General features: G+C 40.9%; 1 protein-coding gene across 1 annotated transcript in view; it reads left to right on the top strand.

Annotated features, from left to right (window-relative positions):
• TASP1 (taspase 1) overlaps positions 1 to 18,982 on the top strand; it is a 191,395-nt gene that overhangs the window by 31,539 nt on the left and 140,874 nt on the right. Inside the window, exon 8 of the mRNA XM_088479452.1 lies at positions 3,852 to 3,931. Within this exon, the coding sequence (XP_088335578.1) occupies positions 3,852 to 3,931 (80 nt within the window). The remainder of the gene's footprint in view (positions 1 to 3,851; positions 3,932 to 18,982) is intronic.

Raw genomic sequence — 18,982 nt, 5'->3', positions numbered from 1 at the left:
TTTGAAATCCATCGGTCAGAGCTGCCGATCATCGGCGGCTTTGAAAATTTGATGGTATATATCTACCCCCTAGCGTCTCCTACATTGTCACTGCGAGGAGCACTGATAAACAATTGCATACACATTCCTTTGCTAAGGGCAGTGTAATGAAAAGTTGGGGAAGTTAAAAAATGCCTTCGTATATCTTTGGTGCGATTCCAAATTACAGTATGAAAAACCTCTTAATTAGACAACACAATTACCAAGCATGCCTTGATAATAGGTCTGTAGCATACTGTAGAGGGCTGATTGAGATTAAACATTCTTCAGTAATGTCTGTAATTTCATGACCAAATTAGGGCCACAGTACTGTACTCTATAAATAGCCCACAGATGCCTTGATAAGAGGAGCCCTTCAGCTTAACTTTGTTGTTGATTTATGATATAATGATTTAGTATGAGAATACTTCTTTTTGAATAAAGCCTTGCCATGCTAGTTCAAGAAATAGTTTAGTCTGTGTTTGGAAACCGCCAAGATTTTGTGAAAATAGTGTATATTACCTTTACTGCATAACTGATCAATACTTCACATAGGGGCAGATTTAATTAGCCATGAGATATGTCGGAACCTCGTTTAGTATGCAGCTGTTGTGGGAGGAAAACTGTGCTTGGTTTCTTTTTTATTTTTTGCACCCCTGTATTCTGTGTAGTATTGGCATGCAAGGTTCTGACTGATCATTGCACATTTGCCACATAGAGCGAAAACAGATTTATTGAACAAATTTTAAAGGAGTGTTATTTTTATTGTTTTTTTTTTTTTTTTTTACTAATTTTTTTTTGCATAACTGTCAAAAATGTAATTTACAAAATGTGTTAAAAAAATTGTAAGGTTTCATTTGCAGTTAAAGGGGGTGGGTTACCTCTGCTCTTTTTGCATCATTTATCTGAAATGGATGGGATAATGTGCAGCCCTGGTGGGTGAGCTGATCACGTTATGCGTTCATTCATGTTGTGCCCTCTTTGGCTTTATCCCACATTGGGCCATATTAAATTAAAGGCGAAAAGTCATTTGCCGGACTTTTCGCCGTCATCTGAGCTTTTGTTGGGGATAAAGTATCGGGTGTGTGTCCGCGTATCCCCGTATTCAATTTGGAATCGGCAAAAACGGGACCCGGCGGAAAGATAGGTAGCGAAAAGTCCTGTCACTTTTGGGGAGATCAGCCTGTCACCACCCAAAAGATGCACTAACATGGGGGATCACTATGGGTACCCCCGAAAAGCCCTGCTAAAGGTATTTAGGGTTTTTAATGGTCTCTACAGGTGCTTTAATGTGCCTTTAAAAAAGTGGTGAAGAATTGCAGGGTACTTTGTTTTTAAGTCTGCACCCCAAAACCCTAATTCTGCAATTTTTATCGCCACCTATTCTATGGTGAAAAGTTATCCCCGGTTTTTGACAAAGGCTTTTCGCACATGCGAAAAGTCTTTTAAATTGAATATGGGAAAAAGTGAAAACAGCAAAAATGACGTCATCGGCGATAAAGTATCGCCGATATCGTGTTTTCGCAGCCTAATTGAATATGGCCCATTGTGTTAATCAAATTGAAATAAAAAAGTCAAGGTCTGCGTTTGGTGTATTTGCTAAATTACTGGAATAAGTCGTCAAGGATTTGCAAAATGTAGATGTACCCACAGTGCAGGCAGCCATTTTGTTTATTAAATCAAATATGATGAGAAATCAGCCTAATAATTGGTTAAGGTCTAGTGATGTCACCAGTTTTAGTGATTTGGTAGGCTGAATATTGGTTCGAATTAAAAAATGTATTCTTTCATTGTGTAGGTCACAGACGAACTTTAATACATTAGAAAAACAAAAAACATGTTCTCTGAAATATTCTGTTCTCTTATTCTACGTGTCTAGCTGGGATACCTGGCCTTGCCCCGGTTGAAGACTGGACCCTGAAGTACATCTGTAGCCTTTATTTGTTTACATTGTCCTCACCTATAACCCCATTCCATTGATCCTGAAACGACCCCACTGTTTGCTAACATGCATGCAAACAGTGGCGTAACTACCGTGAGTGCAAGGGGTGCGGCTGCTATGGTGCCCGAGCTGGCTCTGTGGCCCGCCGCTCGATTCCCCTGAACCCAGTCGTGCACACAAGTTGGGCCGGTCCAGTGAGGGCCGTCGAGGGTGTCCCGGGTGTCAGCAATATTGATTTGGTTCCAGCCCGCCAGCTGAATAGAGCTGGCGAACTGGCAGGTTGTCATGGAGCGACAGCGCCGCTGGTCGTGAGGCAATCGGAGCTTCATGGACTAGCAGCCAATCAACAGTGGCGGCTCCTGATGTGTCCATGTCCGCCGCTGGCTGCCGGCGCGCCAGCTGTAATTAACTGGCGGCCCGGACCCAAATCCGCACATGCTGGTGCTGATGGCAAACGGGGAGGCTAGAGGCTGCTGGAAGGACAAAGAGAGGTGAGTTGCTGGGGGGGTTATAATGTGTAAGGGGTACTACTATTATGTGGAATAATGTGTTATATGGGAAACTACTACTATGTGGCATAATCTGTGAAGGGCACTACTGTGTAGTGTAAGGGACATTACAGTGTGGCATAATGTATATGGGGCACGACTATTGCATGGCATAATGTGTATAAGGGGTACTACTGTATGGCATCACCTGAATTGGCTCTGTGTGGCATAATCTGAATGGGGTCTGTGTGGGCACATGTATGTGTTTCTTTTACATCTGGAGGCCTTTTCAAGATCTTGCCATGTGGCCAACAAAGTTCTAGTTACGCCCAGTGGCGCCAAGGGAAGGGTCGATACTAATTACCCGGACTTGGGCTTGTTTCCTAAGTGGGCGTGACCATGCAGACACAATTAGGCCACACCCCCTTTTCCGGACCCGAGGTGGCTCTCTACACCCCCGGTTACGCCCTTGTATGCAAAACAGAGGCTCTGAATTTAATATGAACTTGCAAGCGTCAGAGGTGAAAAGGATACTTTTGTTGCATTCTCACAGGTTTTTGGCATACTGCCAATTTCCACTGAAGCCAGCCCTGGAACCTGTGTCATTTAAGAGTGTCCTTATTTTTAGGGATTGTGTGACAGTGTGTGGCCCTGAACAAGTTCAGACCTAGGCAAAAACCTAATCCTGGTCAAACTACACCACCTTGCCAAATTTGTTGGAGCTAGGTCCAAAACTCTGGCCGTGCATAAAGGACAGAAAGCTAGACAGACACGCTTTCTCGCTTATTATATAGATTTGATTGTAATAGAGTAAATAATTTTCAGGCTTTACTTGTTTGTTGCGATTACAGTCTGTGTTTTAAAGTTGAAGACTCATGATTGTGTGATAAATTTCATATGTAAAACATTTAAAAGATAGACCACAAGACTCAATATCATAAGTGCTTGCGATGTCGGCTCTGCCGTATAAGGCCGATATATGTGCAACCTAGCACACTGTTAAAACTGCTTGAGGGCTTAATCCAAATTGGGTGCGAGTTCCCGTGCAGCTGTATGCCACACTTCTGCACCCACAGATTTTTGTTCACAGCCCCGTAAGGCTGCGTACAAACATGTATGAGGCTGCGAGGGGGGCGAGTTGCGGTGCCTTTGCTGGCGTTTCTATGCTGTTGCATCCGTAACTTGTCCCCTTCGCCGCTTAATGGATTGACCCCTTTGAATGTACAGCAGACCTTTGCAATCACAGTAGGAAAAGTAGCAGTAATTGCTCCTGCAGCTCGGTAATAACACTACATTTTTTTTCTTATTGTTGATCTACAGTGAGTTGATAAATTAAACTGTCTACCAAACCTCTGTTCCATACAAATAACGAGAGTCCTCAACTGTTTTTGTTTCTTTTGCAGCTTTTTAGTTGGAGATGGTGCTTTTAAATGGGCTGTAGACCATGGTATACCGACATGCCCTCAAGACATCATGGCTACAAGTGAGTATGGTATATTATATGTATGTTGCACTGTACTTTTTCTTTATTTTTCCAGTTCCATATTAGATAAAGCATTATTTTGTTAATTAAAATCCTACAGTGATCAAATACACAATTAAAAGAGAAAAGCCCCTACACCTGTCAGGAGGCTGAGTAGTGGCTCTCGTGGTTGGTCAGTAACAGGAATCATGAGAGTGGCAGTAAGGTTCACAGTATCTCCAGGAATGGAAGTCAACCATTTAGCACTTAGGGCCCGATTCAGACCCGCTCGCTAGATGCGTTTGCACGCAGCCGTCAGCTGCCAAAGTATGCAAATACAGCGATCGTACGGCAAGACATTTGCTCGCCCACTATGTTTTGGCGTGCGATCGCAGTGTGTATATAGACGCCCACCAGCCTGTCATAAGGCGCCCACTTTCCCTTCGTAATACGCGTCATCTCCAGGAAGTGTATGCAGCAATCGGTAACATCGAATAACATCGGACCCAGACGCAGCTGACCATACCTACCGCAAGCACTGCGAGTGCTGCAGTGTGTAATTCAGCCATGTCACGTGTATTATGACGCTGCGTCTTAATTATGCACGCCTCTGAAGCGGCGTTAAGACGCTCAGACACGCCTGCGTTCGCACCACCACACCCCCGTTTCCATCGACGATCCCTTGTCACCACCCTCAAACGGCTCGTCCTGTCACTCAATCTAGTGAGGCGGCTATGTGCACCGTGTGAAAGCTTCCCGATTGCATGGTCTAATTTGTACATTGCAAACATCGGCAGGCTACTGCGAATGCAACCTAGCGAGCGGGTCTGAATTGGGCCCTTAATGCCAAGTGAGATCCCCCTTTATAGGCAAAGAGGTCATGTCTCAAGGTCCATGTCTCCACTCTGCGCATGCGTGTACAAGAGACCATGACAACAGGAGCTGCCTCACCATCCACAGGCCTGGGCAAGGATGTCAATTTGCACCCATAACGCCAAGCCAACTTTTTAAAGAATAGTCTTAAAGAAGAATGCACACTAAGCACAGTGCAAAATGTGACGCCACCTTCATTTCATCGCTCGGGCTCTTTAGATGGTACCTTTTTAAGGCCTACTTTGCAATGCACTTAGGGCGGGATTTATCATGCTTGACTAAGATAAAGTGGCGTAGTTGCCCATAGCAACCAATTAGCTTTTAACTGCCAATTCACTGTGTTGGATAACTGACGAAATTTGATTGGTTACTTTGGGCAACTTGTCCACTCCATCTCTGCCAAGCTTGATACATTTCCTCCTTAGTGAGTCAGTTTTTCATTTGATCTGCTTGTTTGGAAAGTGGATGGTAAACAGTATATTGTCCACCTTTTCTTAAGTATTTTGTATTCTTTAGTACAGTGAATGTACAGTAGTACTACTGTTCTATGAATGTTTTTCTATTGGCAATTTTTTTTAACATTTTCGGTATACTTGACTTAAAATCCAAAAAGGGTGGCCATAGCTTTTATGTAATCAGTGTCTAGGTTGGAGGGGGCCAGATATTAAGTGTGTCTATACCACAGACTGTCTAGCTTCACTCAAAATATAGGCATGAAATCTGTGTTTAAGTGCTTGGAATGCCTGCCAGCTCAATAGATAGAAATGCACAACACATGTACACTGGAGCCTCTTCCCTGGGACGTAAAATACTACGGTATGTTTTAGGTCCTGTAGTCGGTAGCAGATCTTGAACTAAGCATCTTGGTATGCACTCAGAGATGAGCTCTATTTTCTTTACAACGCCGTTTATTTTTGTTGTCTGTGCACGATGTCCTCTGAATACGCTTTTATTTTTTACCTTTTTACCTGCTTAATTGATAATGAAATAATGAGGGAATAGCCCACACCTGTCCATGAAATAGCTTTTGAGTTGATAGTCCCATTACTTTTGGCCCATTAAAAAGTGGGAGGCACATATAGAAGCCGTTGTAATTCCTACACCGTTCACCTGATTTGGATGTAATTACCCTCAAATTAAATCTGAAAGTCTGCAGTTAAATCACATCTTGTTTGTTTCATTTCAAAGCCGTTGTGGTGGTGAATAGAGGACAAAATCTGAAAATTCTTTCAATGTCCCAATATTTATGGACCTGAATGTATGTATATATATATATATGTATGTGGTTGTTAATACACATGATTGTTAATACACATAACATGCAGTATGCTGCATGTTATACATTTTAATAAATGCTTGATATATATTATACTTATATGTAACCATTATTGCGCTCTTTAGGTGGCTACTAGTATCCCTATAGATCAGTTTGTATATCTGTTTGAATATTTGATATATTTAGATAATTCAGAACTAGTCATATAGGAGCAGCAATTATTGTAAAGGAGATCATTTAGGATCCAATTTATCTTTATATTGCAACTGAATTTAATTATCTTCTTATCCTAGGATTAGGCCCTTTTTTCCCTGGAAAGTCTCTTGGTCAGTCCTGCAGGGGACAGTCAGGGGCCTATAGAAGGGGATATGTCAGGGGTCACATGGCAATGGTAACTATACGTTCATGAACCAAGCCAGGAGATAAGTCTTCAGCGTGATGTTCTGCAGACCGGTACTGGACCTCTGGCATTATGGACTTGCTTCAGTTCCAGGACACCTGGTTCAAATTAACCTTGGATCTTTGGGTCATAGGTTCCCAAGGATACATATTAGATCTTGTGGGTCCTCGACCACACAGATTTTTTTAATACTCCTCTGCCAAAAGCCTCGGTCAGAACAGTGGCTCTGCAAGAGGCAGTTGCTTGCAATTCTGGCATTCAGTGTCAAGGCGGCTTAGAGTTCTAACAAGAAAAAGAGGCCCTTGAAGAGATCAAAGGATGGAATCATATCATCATAAAACCATCCGACAAAGGGGGCAATATAGTCCTATGGCCGAAGGAACTGTATATAAAGGAGGTAATGGGACAACTACATGATGAATCATGTTATCAATTACTCATTAATCATGTTCAACCCTACAGATGTTTACCAATAGATATACAATAGACTCATTAACGATGGCTTCAAGAGAGGTATTATCAATATACATGAGCTGGAATTTCTTCAAGTAAAAAACCCTAAAGTACCTACATTCTATGTACTTCCGAAAGTCCACAAGGATCCTATGAACCTGCCGGGTAGACCTATTGTGGCAGGCATTGGTAGCCTGACACAACAAGCCAGTCGATTTGTGGATACTCACCTTAGGGAATTCGTCCTGACTTTACCATCATATCTTAGAGACACGACTGATGTCCTTCAGAAACTACATGGCATCAGGATCAATGACCATCATCCACTTATCTCGGTTGATGTAGAATCCCTCTATACGTCCATCAACCACACTGATGGATTATGAGCAGCCAGATACTTTCTGGAAATGAGGGATAAGGATGACTTCTCTGAATTTCTGATTGACCTTCTCAATTTTATACTGCATAGGAACTACTTTACCTTCCAAATAGATTTTATCTGTAAACCAGGGGCAAAGCTATGGGTTCGACCTGTGCTCCCATAAACGCCAACCTATATTTATGTTGGTGGGAGAGAGAAGTGGTATTCGCGGAAGAAAACGATATGTATACGCAGCACTTTGAACAATGGCTGCACTACATAGATGACATACTAATCATCTGGAATGGTAGTAGTGATAAATTCTTGGAATTTATGATGATTCTAAATACCAACTCTCTCAATCTTAAATTGACCTGGGAAATCAGCTCTAAATGTATTACATTCCTTGACCTAAAAATTATCAGGAGCGACAATGGTGACATTGTAACTGATTTACACAGGAAAAAGACAGCAACGAATAGTCTTTTACACAAATCAAGTTGCCATTTTCCACCCACCACTTTAAATCTACCTAACGGGGAGTTTCTTAGTCTTAGACGCAACTGCACAGATGACCATACGTTTGCAGTACGAAGCCGCAAATTAACCACCAGACTGCTTAAGAGGGGCTATAGCAACCGTCTGATTAAGAAATCCAAATACTTGGCCCTGAGAACCGCAAGAGACAAATTGGTCTTCCCTCAGGTGAAGAGAAAAATCTAAGGATACAGATGAAATTAGATTTGTAGCCAACTATTGTAGGGAATGGAAAGAGTTGAAGAAAATTATCCAAACTCATTGGTCGATACTACAGTCAGATCCAGTATTGGATCTGACTGTAGTTTCACAAGTTTCAATGAGTTGGAGAAGGGCGAAAAGCCTCAAGGATAATTTGGTTCATAGCCATTTTTAACTAAACCCCAAAAGAATTTTCAAACTCACAGGTACTTACCCATGTGGGAACTGCAAGGCCTGTGAATATATCCTCAAAACCAATGTGGTGAAGGACAGACACAACAACACTATAAAAATTAGGAGTTTTTTAAACTGAAAAGCTATCGGAGTAGTATACTGCCTTCAGGGCCTAATTCAGACCCGCTTGCGCGCGCAGGATGCTCGCAAGCGGGTCGATGGAGCTCCGTCGTGCGCATGCGCGAGACCCTCATAGCGACAGCCAAGCTGTCGCTCGGGGTCTCGCACCAAAGGGGGCGTGCTGTCGATGGTGACTGACAGCACGCCCCCTTTGGTGAGCGTGCCGGGGGCGTGGCTGCCCAGACGGAGGCGGTGGCTGCCCAGTCTGGAGCCGGCCCCACTGACATCACTAGTGATGTCAGTGGGAGTGATTTTGGCTCTGATAGAGCCAAAATCACTCCGGGGCTTGCGGCTACGAGACCCTACCGCAGGGTCTCGTCGCAAGCCCGATGGTCTTGACCATCGCGACCATCATCATGGACGCTCGCATATGCTGTGGGTGGTAACCCACAGCTATGCGAGCGTCCAAGAGGCTGCTCCATTTTTAGGTAGGAGGGCCCTGATTCAGAGCGAGCGCTCTGGTCAGAGCGTCTGGCTCTGAATCAGGCCCTCAGTGTGATTGTGGTCAAAAATATGTTGGCATGACAACTAGGGCATTTAAACTCCGTATACTTGAACACGTGGGCAATATCAAGAATGCCCGCTCCGATCTTACCAAAATGAGAAAGATTTTCCTCAGTTGGAAGGCACTTTCTACTGAAACATAATGGGAACCCACAAAATTTGAAAGCCTTTGGCCTCGAAAGGATAAGTATGGGCATTAGAGGTGGAGATTTAGGTAACAATCTCCTAAGAAAATAGACGTAATGGATTTTTAGGCTGGGGACACTCAATAGCTACAGTCCCTTCTTGACTTGACACCATATGACTACGTTGAATATATTCTCATATCTTTTCATTGTCCAGTTGACCATATCCCACCAACCCCACTCATTATCTTACACATTATCCCACCAATCACATTCGTCACATGTTGAGCACATTATACATCATTTAGACCTTACAAGAAGATGTACCGTATACAGTATTTTATTAATCTTGAGATTCACTAGATACTCACCCTTTACTAACCCATGCTTAAAGATCTACTTATTCCCCAGATCTTATAACATAGAGTATTTCATATTATCATTATTATTAATATCCCTTTTGTTGGGGCACGCTGCACACCACAACTTTTATTTTATTTCTATTTTCTAAGTGTTTCCAGCCCATTGAACAAATCAAGGTACCACATACAGATAAATTTTGATTTTAAGTAATTAAGGATTTTTGCTTGCATTTATTCAGACCCTGTATGATATCCATTATTATTATTTTTTAGGTTTTAACGCATTTCCCCAATTATTATTATTTATCTTTATACACATCACTCTTGGTTCAATATGTAATATGGACGCATCACAATTAACCACAATTTATTCACAGGAATACTGCCCCATGCGATGTTATTTTATTTCTTTTCCTATCGATTTATGATGAGTATTTCATACTATTCTAAATACCTTATATTTATCCCGTCCTCATGGGGCACGCTGCACAATACACCTTCTAATTAATTTAATTTTTCCTAATTTCCTACCTGTTTATTATTATTTTTTCCTAATATTTTATACCAATAGGATAAGTCATTGTTCCATACACAGATGAATATGATACTATTTGAACCTGTTAAGACCTCCCATTATGCTCCTTGTTATTTAGGTCTCGATGTCTCTTCCCTGTTTCCTTCCTAATTTGACACATTTGTAAACTATTTTACTATTACTATACGCGTATATTACATCTGTTTAATATCTACTACGGACACATTCCAACCAGCTGTAACCTGTTTACAGCGATTTATTCTTATCAGCTGGCTGGCTCTTTCTCTCCTAGTCTATTATGACTACACGTGTGGGGATTACCCTCTTCCCCCATCCACCTTCACCTCCTACTGTGATAGGCTGAAGCAAGTGCCTGTCTTCCCGCTCGATCCTCCTGTTTGGGTGCACAAGTGTACATAGACTGTGCACGCCAGGAGATTTATTGAGCTGTATCCCCGTGATCAAGCCCACAAGGCGAAAACGCGCGTCGGTTCGGATCCCGGGTGCCCCATGACTGCGCAGTACGGGACACCCCAACACCAGGTCTTGTATTCACATGTGCCATGCTTCCAAGCGGTACCTTAGATTACACACCTGTTGTGCAGGACAGAGCATGCTGTGACAACTAGGATTTACCCTTTCACAGCCGGGATTTAAAACTCCAGGATGTAATATGGGATTAATTGCCAATTGCTGCTAATATCATATGGTCTCTCTATGCTACGGTATAACTGTTTAACTATTTGATTGTTACAGATCATTATGAAATTTTGTCTTACCTATGTCATTGACACCGGTAGGTGCATAAATCCATATAGGTATCATCTGACTTACAGTACAATTTAACCCTCTATCCTGGATATTGTTAGTGAATATTTGTCACATTTCTTGCTGAGCTCACCTGTATTCTGAGGTATTAATTCGGTATCCATTGTTCAGAATATCTGTTGTCACAGTGATATATTTTCAGTTTTATCTGTGTTGTTTTGAATGTCAATTATATTATTTACTGTATACCTTCAATTATTCTGATACAAACCATGTTTTAATTGTAAGAGCTGACACTAATCTATGTGTCAACTTTTCATAGATCTTCTTTTTCTAAGTGGCTCTCATACCAACCTGAGGATTCTCTCATTGGCTGTCCAAGGCCCCATGGTATGACAACCAACAGCAGAAATTGGGGTTGATGACGGGAACCTCTTTATATCTGCATTTTCTCGGGACTACTGCACCAGCAGATCTCTCACTCCTCTCCTCTGCAATTGTGTATGAGACTGAACAGCAGAGCCTGGCAGCAGAATCTTTAGTCCCTTCTGTTTCATTTATTTTTGTAATCCTATTTCTATCAAATTAGGTTGCTAGAGCATCATATTTTCCCACTAGGGAATAGAGACCCATCTTGATTAAGACACATTTATTATATGATGTTCTCTGTTAGGGGCGATTGACCTTTTTCTTTTGGTCCCCCATTTATTTTCAGCACCTAATCTTATACCCTCCCAGTGACCCTTATACCAACTTTATAATTCACTATTTTTTTTAACCTATACCTATTAGGATGACAACCAACAGTAGTAATTGGGGTTGATGACAAGTTCCACTGCTGACTACTACTCTTAGAGGTTACCAGATCAGCAGATCTCTCACTCCATTTCCTCCAGTTTTTAGAGTGAAAGGAGCAGCAGAGCCTGATATTGGGTCTGATACCCATTACTTTTCTGTCCTTGTATGACAATAGAGGAACATCATTATACTAAGCTGTTACTACATATTTTCCTGAATACAACCCATTATCATTCTTGACCTGGTGTTTTTTTACGATTGTTATACATGTTTCATGTTGTATTGTCTATTTATGTTTTTTTTTCTCCTATATTTCGCCTACTCTATCTGGGTTATTATAACCAAGATTCTCCTTATTCACACTCCTCACACTTCTCTATTGGTTATCTTGATATCTGTGTAAGTCCTTTTTATTCAGTTGTTTTTCAGAAGTTATAAGTGTTTTACTTTTATTCCAGCTGTTAGAGTGCACTCCTATAGAGTTCCTAGGTTGAAGTTTCTGTTGAACTGGTACCCCCTCTTTTCATATCTCTACATTTAACTCTGAGTAGCACCACCACTCTAAACTACAAGTATGAATGTAACACCTTATTTAGTACTAGAAGTGGTCATAGCTAAGTATATTGTTTCATTATATTGACTACAGGTCTACCCTGAGTCGGTGCGGTGTACACACTTCCCCTCTTTTCCCCTTCCCATTTTTCATGGCTTAGAGTTCTACTCCAACCTTTTTCTGGTACCAAAACTGGACAGCTTTTTGGTCCAGTGCTCAATCCCAAAAGGTTTAACCGTCATATACGTGTAGACACGTTCAAGATGGAATCTTTGCTTTCCGTCATTGCTTCAATAATGGTTGGGGAATTCCTAGCGACATCTAATACACTAATTTACCTGTACCAATCTGGGCAGGGTATCAAAAGCTTCTCTGGTTTGCAGTGTATCCACTGTATTACCAGTTTGAAATTCTACGCTTTGCGATTGCTACGTCCAAGGGTATTTACCCACAATATAGCAGCAATGGTGGCTTGGCTACGGAGACAGCATTACCATTCTCCCTTACTTAGACCTATTGATCAAGGCACAGCCCAGTGTGCATCTTAAACTTTATTTTTGCAGATTGTAATAGAAACTTTGGAATAGCACAACTGGATCATAAATTTCCCAGTCCAAGCTGTTGCCGTCCCAGTGTCTGGTCTTTATAGGGATGCTGTTGGACACAACTTGTCAGAATTTTCCTTCCAGAATGAAAAGTCACAGGTTTGCATTCTCTGGTGAGATCGTTGATGCATGCATGGTGTGTACCAATCCTGGCAAGGATGGGACTTTTTGGAAGATGGTGGCTTCTTTTGAGGCCGTCCTGATGGCAAGGTTCCACTCCAGATGTCTTCAACACCAGAATCTACTTCGTTGCTCCAGATGGGAGCCAAGACTAGACAAAGCAGTTTTTCAAAGGGAAAAAGAAAGCAATAATTGCACTTCTTAATTATTGAGAAACAGCGACGTTCATTAATTGCTTAGAGAATATTTAATATATATAGAAAAGTAAAATAATACATACGTTATCTCATGATGCTCATTATAAAACATATATACTGTATAAATCTGAGAATCAAAAAATACAAGATATAATTCAACATTGACATATTATTGCTTTGTATCAGCTAGTTGCTAGAATCCTTTTTCAAAATGGTCCACAGTAAACCTCTCAATAATTTTTTGTTTTGTTATTGTAACTGTGGGAAGTAATATAATGAAGTCCTCTGTTCTTTGAGATCTTTTGACCAGATAGCCGCGTCTGGCTAGAATAGTTGCTTATTATTCCTAATGGATTTGTATTATTTAGTGAATCAATCACCAAAAGATATTGTTGTAATCTCCATAAAAGAAGAAAGGTGCCGTTAATTATCGGGATCCACAATATTCCCACTGCTCATATATGGTCAATCCCTGGATTAATACAGGGAGCAGATAGAGATGTTCCAAACGGTGTCGCTTGTAAAAATGTTTGTGCACAACAAATGATCTAAAACACTGCACCGTAATACGAGGACAAATAGTCACTCACCCGATAAGTATATGTCCAAACATGGAAGATGTGCAGAAAGTTTTGTAGCTTTGAGCACAGGCAGACCTAAGCTCAGGACCATATTGCTGTGACTGGCGCATTGGGTCTCGATTGTCTTCCAGGTTGTCTAGATGCCTCTCTGTTTTGATACTATACTGTATTCATTCATTTACATTTTTTTTTTCTTATCAGTCTTTGTTAATGAAGCAAGTCCAAAAGAAACTGCTGTTTTGTAGCACTTTATGGGTTTAAATGCTGGGGATCTTTCTTTATGCCTGGAAAGTTCTATCACTGAGCACCAAAATGCTGATGCTGTTCTCTATTGGTATTATTATTATTATTACTAGTTATTTGTATAGCGCACACATATTCCGCAGCGCTTCACAGAGAATATATTACCATTCACATCTATCCCTGCCCCAGTGGTGCTTACAATCTATATTCCCTACCACATGTACACACTATGGTCAATTTATTTTGTGGGGAGCCAGTATATACCAGTATATTTTTGTAGTGTGGGAGGAAACCGGAGCACCCGGAGGAAACCGGAGCAAGCACAGGGTGAATATACAAACTCCACACAGTTAGGGATGTAGTGGGAATCGAACCCATGACCTCAGTGCTGTGAGGCAGTAACGCTACCCATTACACCATCTGTGCTGCCTTAACTTGCATATTCTTTTAAATGTCATTAGTCATACCAATGTGTTTTCTGCATGGTTTCTCCCTGTCCGCGTCTTCCCCCTCTCCTTTCCTAGTGTACTTTCCCCCCCTCTAACCTTTACTGGTATTCTACTGACTAAAGTTCTTGCCTTGACCTCGACCCTATGGCGGAGTATAAGGTAGGATCGTTGAATATGGGGGAGTATCAATTCTTCCCCAAAAGGGAAGTATATTTGCGGAATATCCCCTGAAACACCTGTTTTTGGTGGTACCCATAACTATTAAGCATCTCCTTGAATTAAGAAGGATGGACCGCTGCAGATAGCTCTGCTGTTCTCCCTTCATTTCAGACTGCAAAGCAGCCCCCATAGTTATCTATGGGGGCTGCTATTGTGTCAATAAACAGTGTTTGGAGTTTGATCTTGAATATGTTAAGGTAATTAAGCTATAGAGCTGGCAAGCCTTCATATGCTGCCTAGAGCTCCAACCTGTTCTAAATTCAGTCACCTGAATATTTTTTTTTGTCCAAGTCATATATTTGTGATGCATGTTTATTTTAATTACTTCCCACAGATTAATTTTTGTTGTTTAAAAATCAAGTTAATTTCAAAATAAGTTCCATGTCCATGGCCTCTACCAGTTACAGATACTTTTTATGTCTAAAGGGGAGAGGTATAAAACCTATTAGAGAGAGATATAGGGGCAAATTCAATTAACCCCACGACTAATTGTCATCCCAGGCCTGTCAGGTCCCGCATCCCTGCGCATTAAGCCACAGAGCGTGCACTTAAGACGGATATTTTCTCGCAGCCTCAGGAGATGCAAGGAAAATCTGCATTAAATGCACCCTCTGGGACTTAACGTGAGGGAAGCCATAGATTCCTGCATTTGTCATGGAATCTATGGTATGCCGTTTGAGGAAAATGCAATCAAATTTTATCACTTCGGGCGTTAAACCTGGAACTTTACTCGCGTGGTGAACACCGCTGATAATTGAATTCTCCCCGTAGTATGAAGCAAATAAAGATCAAGAAATGGATGCTTTATTACTTGTATCATAGATGACAAGTCTAAGAGGTAGATTTACTAAAGCTTCTAAAACAGACAAGTTGAGTTGTCGCCCATGGCAACGATGAGATTCTGTCTCTCATTTTCTAAAATGCAATAGAGAAATGATAGCTATAATCTGATTGCTGCTTTGGGAAAAACCTCCACTTCTGTTTAGAAGCATTGGTAAATCTACGAACGAGTGAGCACAAATGAGAAACACAATCCTTGCTCAGTTCTCATTATATTGTGTAACCTAACGAATGGAGTAACAGATTGTTACCGAATTTTATTTGTACAGTGTAACGTAGATAAATTGTATGTGAAAAGTGGAGGTTTACATGGGCCATGAATGCTGTTTCATACAAAAATGTTTACTCGATGATATGTACAATCTGTATAGCATCCCCATTCATTCTTTAGCAAAACAGCTTGCCAGGCCTCTTACATATGCATTCAATAAAAATCCATGATTTAAAAAAGTCAACGATAAAGCCAGTTTTGCTAGTCTATTTCCATTTATTCCGCTGTAATCGTAATTGCTCAACAAAATATTTTTACATACGAATGATCAAAGTGTTGCTGTTATTTGTCTTGTATACAAATATTTTTTATTAAAATGGCGAAATATACCCATTTTTGCACATTTAAGGACGGCAGGGCAGTTCGTTTATCCCCCTTACTATGTATCAATTATATGTGTGGCAGTTTTAATTGGCTTTTAATAGTTGATTTTGTGTATGTATACTTACATTGATTGAAACTGTTTTGTAATCTAATTGTTAATAAAATTCTGTAACTTTTTGTATCACACACACACACACACACACACACACATATATATATATATGTATATATATATATATTTGTCCTTTGTCCTTTTTAAATGAGAACACATGACAAAAGACGACTTCATGCGTTGTGTGTTTATATTTAGACAGTTGAAAATGATTATCTGAGATCAGGCTGTTCTTTGCATTGTTTAGCACAATCTAGATAAATGACTGCCAACCAGAGTGATATTTGTAACGTTTGCTTTCATCTGTGGTCTCCTCAAGTTTTGTTTTGTCTCTGTTAATTTCCTGTTGCAGAATATAATTGTTAAATATTTCTGGAGAACATTCTATGCATGGAATTCAATTAGGAAACCTAACATGATTATCATCCGACATTAGCGTTCCCGCTAGGTGGTTTCACGGGGCGCTGTGCCCTAGGCATTTTTAAAACTAAAATGCAGTCTTCCCTTAAGGAGGTGCCCATCTGATCACAGCCTGACGCTGGCTGATCACAGCCTGACGCATCCCACTGTGCTGCGGTGCCTCTCCCGGTAAACGCCACTCCCACTGTGTGGGCCGCAGTGTCCTCTGAGGGGGGGAAGGAGTTGGAAGTTAAACATTCAGCAGAGGGTGAATAGATGGCATCTATTCACAGTGCGGGGTGAACTTGAGGGCAGCCTAGCATCTCTGTGAGTGCTGGGCATGCCCGTAGAATGGTGGAAAGGGGGGCATGTTGTGAGGCCATGCCCCTCCCACCGTGAAGCCTTCATCGCACGTAAATGTGCCCTCATTCTTGATCGGTGTTCTACCTGATCAAGAATGAACACTACAACATAATCTTATATTGTGGTGAAATGAATCAATGTTTATTATTAAATCAGTATACTCCCAATAAGAGCACTTCACCTTCAAAGTAGTAGATGAACTAAATTAGTTCTACTGTAGCTTACTCAAAGGTGATGTTTTTGCCACCACCATTCTTCATTGTATTAACAAAGTTAAATGAGGATCGTTTTTTTTGCTTCAAATTAAGATGGCGAAATGCGTAGTGTATTCTAAAAAAAATTTTTTACGAGACCAATAAAAAGTGTGCAAGAAAGAATAATTTGTATATATTACTTCACTTAGTCCTTCTAGGTGAATTTGGTGGTTTACTTGGGGAAGCCATAGAATTCATGCATACAAGCATGAGTGGTTGTGGCTCAAAGGGGGGATTGGGACAGTTTTGAGAGTGGATTAGTATAAATAGAAAAACAAATTAAATTAAGAGATGTGTGTTGAGTAAGCTGTTATAGAGGATTTTCAGAGAGAATTTAACGATACACAGGCTGAGGAGAATATGATTCAGTGCAATAAAAAATATAATTGGTAACAGCATAGGAGAATTTTTGTAGGTGGAAGGGAGAGGTGGTTTTCAGAGACAAAGTGAGTCGCAGGTCAAAGGTAGATCTATGAGAAAATGCGTGACTGTTATGATACCTGATGCACTCCTACACTGTCAAAACCTAAATAAATTGTCCTTCACCAATAACAACCCCCTTTCCCGGAACACACACTTGTTCGTAGGTACTCCGCTGCCGCCTGGACTTCGCACTTACAGTAATAACAGTGCGAGAAGCACAGGTATCAAAAAGTAGACACAGGAATGTGACACTCTAAAAACTCATATAGGAAACAACTAGATTCTCAGGAGGTCTCCCATCCAGGATAAACTCATGCCCTTAGTACTTAGCGTACCACACTAGACAGAGAAGTTTGTCTAAAGCTAATTTATGTAATAATACAAATAGCACTCCTGAAGAGTGATAACCAGAATACTCTCCTGCAGTTAACTTCATTGCAAACTAGTAACAAAGAAGGATTCAATTTAGCTATTTAAGTAGCTAACAAAAGGGTATGCAGTTATATTTTCACTACATTAGTAATATATACATTCTCAAGCAATAGTCATAATTCCAGAATGATAATTCAATAAACATGAGAGTAATTGCAAAACTCAGTAATTTCTTTAGATATACAGCAAACTGCAGGATAAGACATTTCAAAACACATGGACTATCCAGAGTAGTATATTAACCAGGTGTATATCTGCTAGCAATAATATGTAATAGAATGTATCCAGGATACTTAGCAGGTGAAGAAACCAGCAATCCTTCTTAGGTAACTTGCAAACAGCTAGAACCAGGGACCAGGCATGACATGGAATTATGTGGGAGACACAGAACAGAACTATCCACAAAGGCCCAAGAGCCAGCACCTGATTAAAACTGCTGGCAAACCATTCACAGTTGACTAGGCCAACGCCCAGGCTGACACAATAGGTGAACAAGTCAGCAACCATTCCAATGGTTCAGTCTAGACTCGACCAGCCAAGTACAGATATAACAGTTGGAGTATTTTGAGATTAAAGTGCCTATTCAGTATTGGCCCTAGAGTTGCTGCAGTGGATACTTAACTACTGGACTAATTCAGCATTGCTCCAATGTGGGGAGAGCTGATCCGAAAATCAGCTGTCCCCACGATCCCTAATACTGGAGTAGCCGTGGTTTTTATCACTGTCGGGTCTTCCAAGTGCACATGTGTGACTTGAGTTCTCGCATGTACATTGCTGCAGGACCGGAGGCATAAGAAGGAGTGAGGCTCCAGAAACCAATGCTATCTGAAGATATGGCATAGGTTCTCGCAGATGATAAATGTCAACTAACTCCTCTAACAAAAAATGTGAGGAAAGACCTACAGTGATGGACAGCAAACAAATTTGACAAGAGGTAGAACGTTTGCAAATGAAGAGTACAATGCGGTTGTAAGTAAGCATTGGACATGGTGCCCCTTGCGAACATCCTTTACCAAAAAGAAAGAGAAAGTATTCCTATATGGGGCACACACGGACCTAATAGTAATAGTATTTATCACACCCACAATATGGGATCCAAAATATCTAAAAAACAACTTTTATTGATCCATTAAAATTTGT

This window comes from Taudactylus pleione, unplaced genomic scaffold (assembly GCF_031769625.1).
Source record: "Taudactylus pleione unplaced genomic scaffold, aTauple2 ptg000235l, whole genome shotgun sequence".
NCBI classification, from domain to species: Eukaryota; Metazoa; Chordata; class Amphibia; order Anura; family Myobatrachidae; genus Taudactylus; species Taudactylus pleione.
The sequence above is the reverse complement of the archived record's forward strand: the minus strand, read 5'-3'. Positions and strand labels throughout refer to the sequence as shown.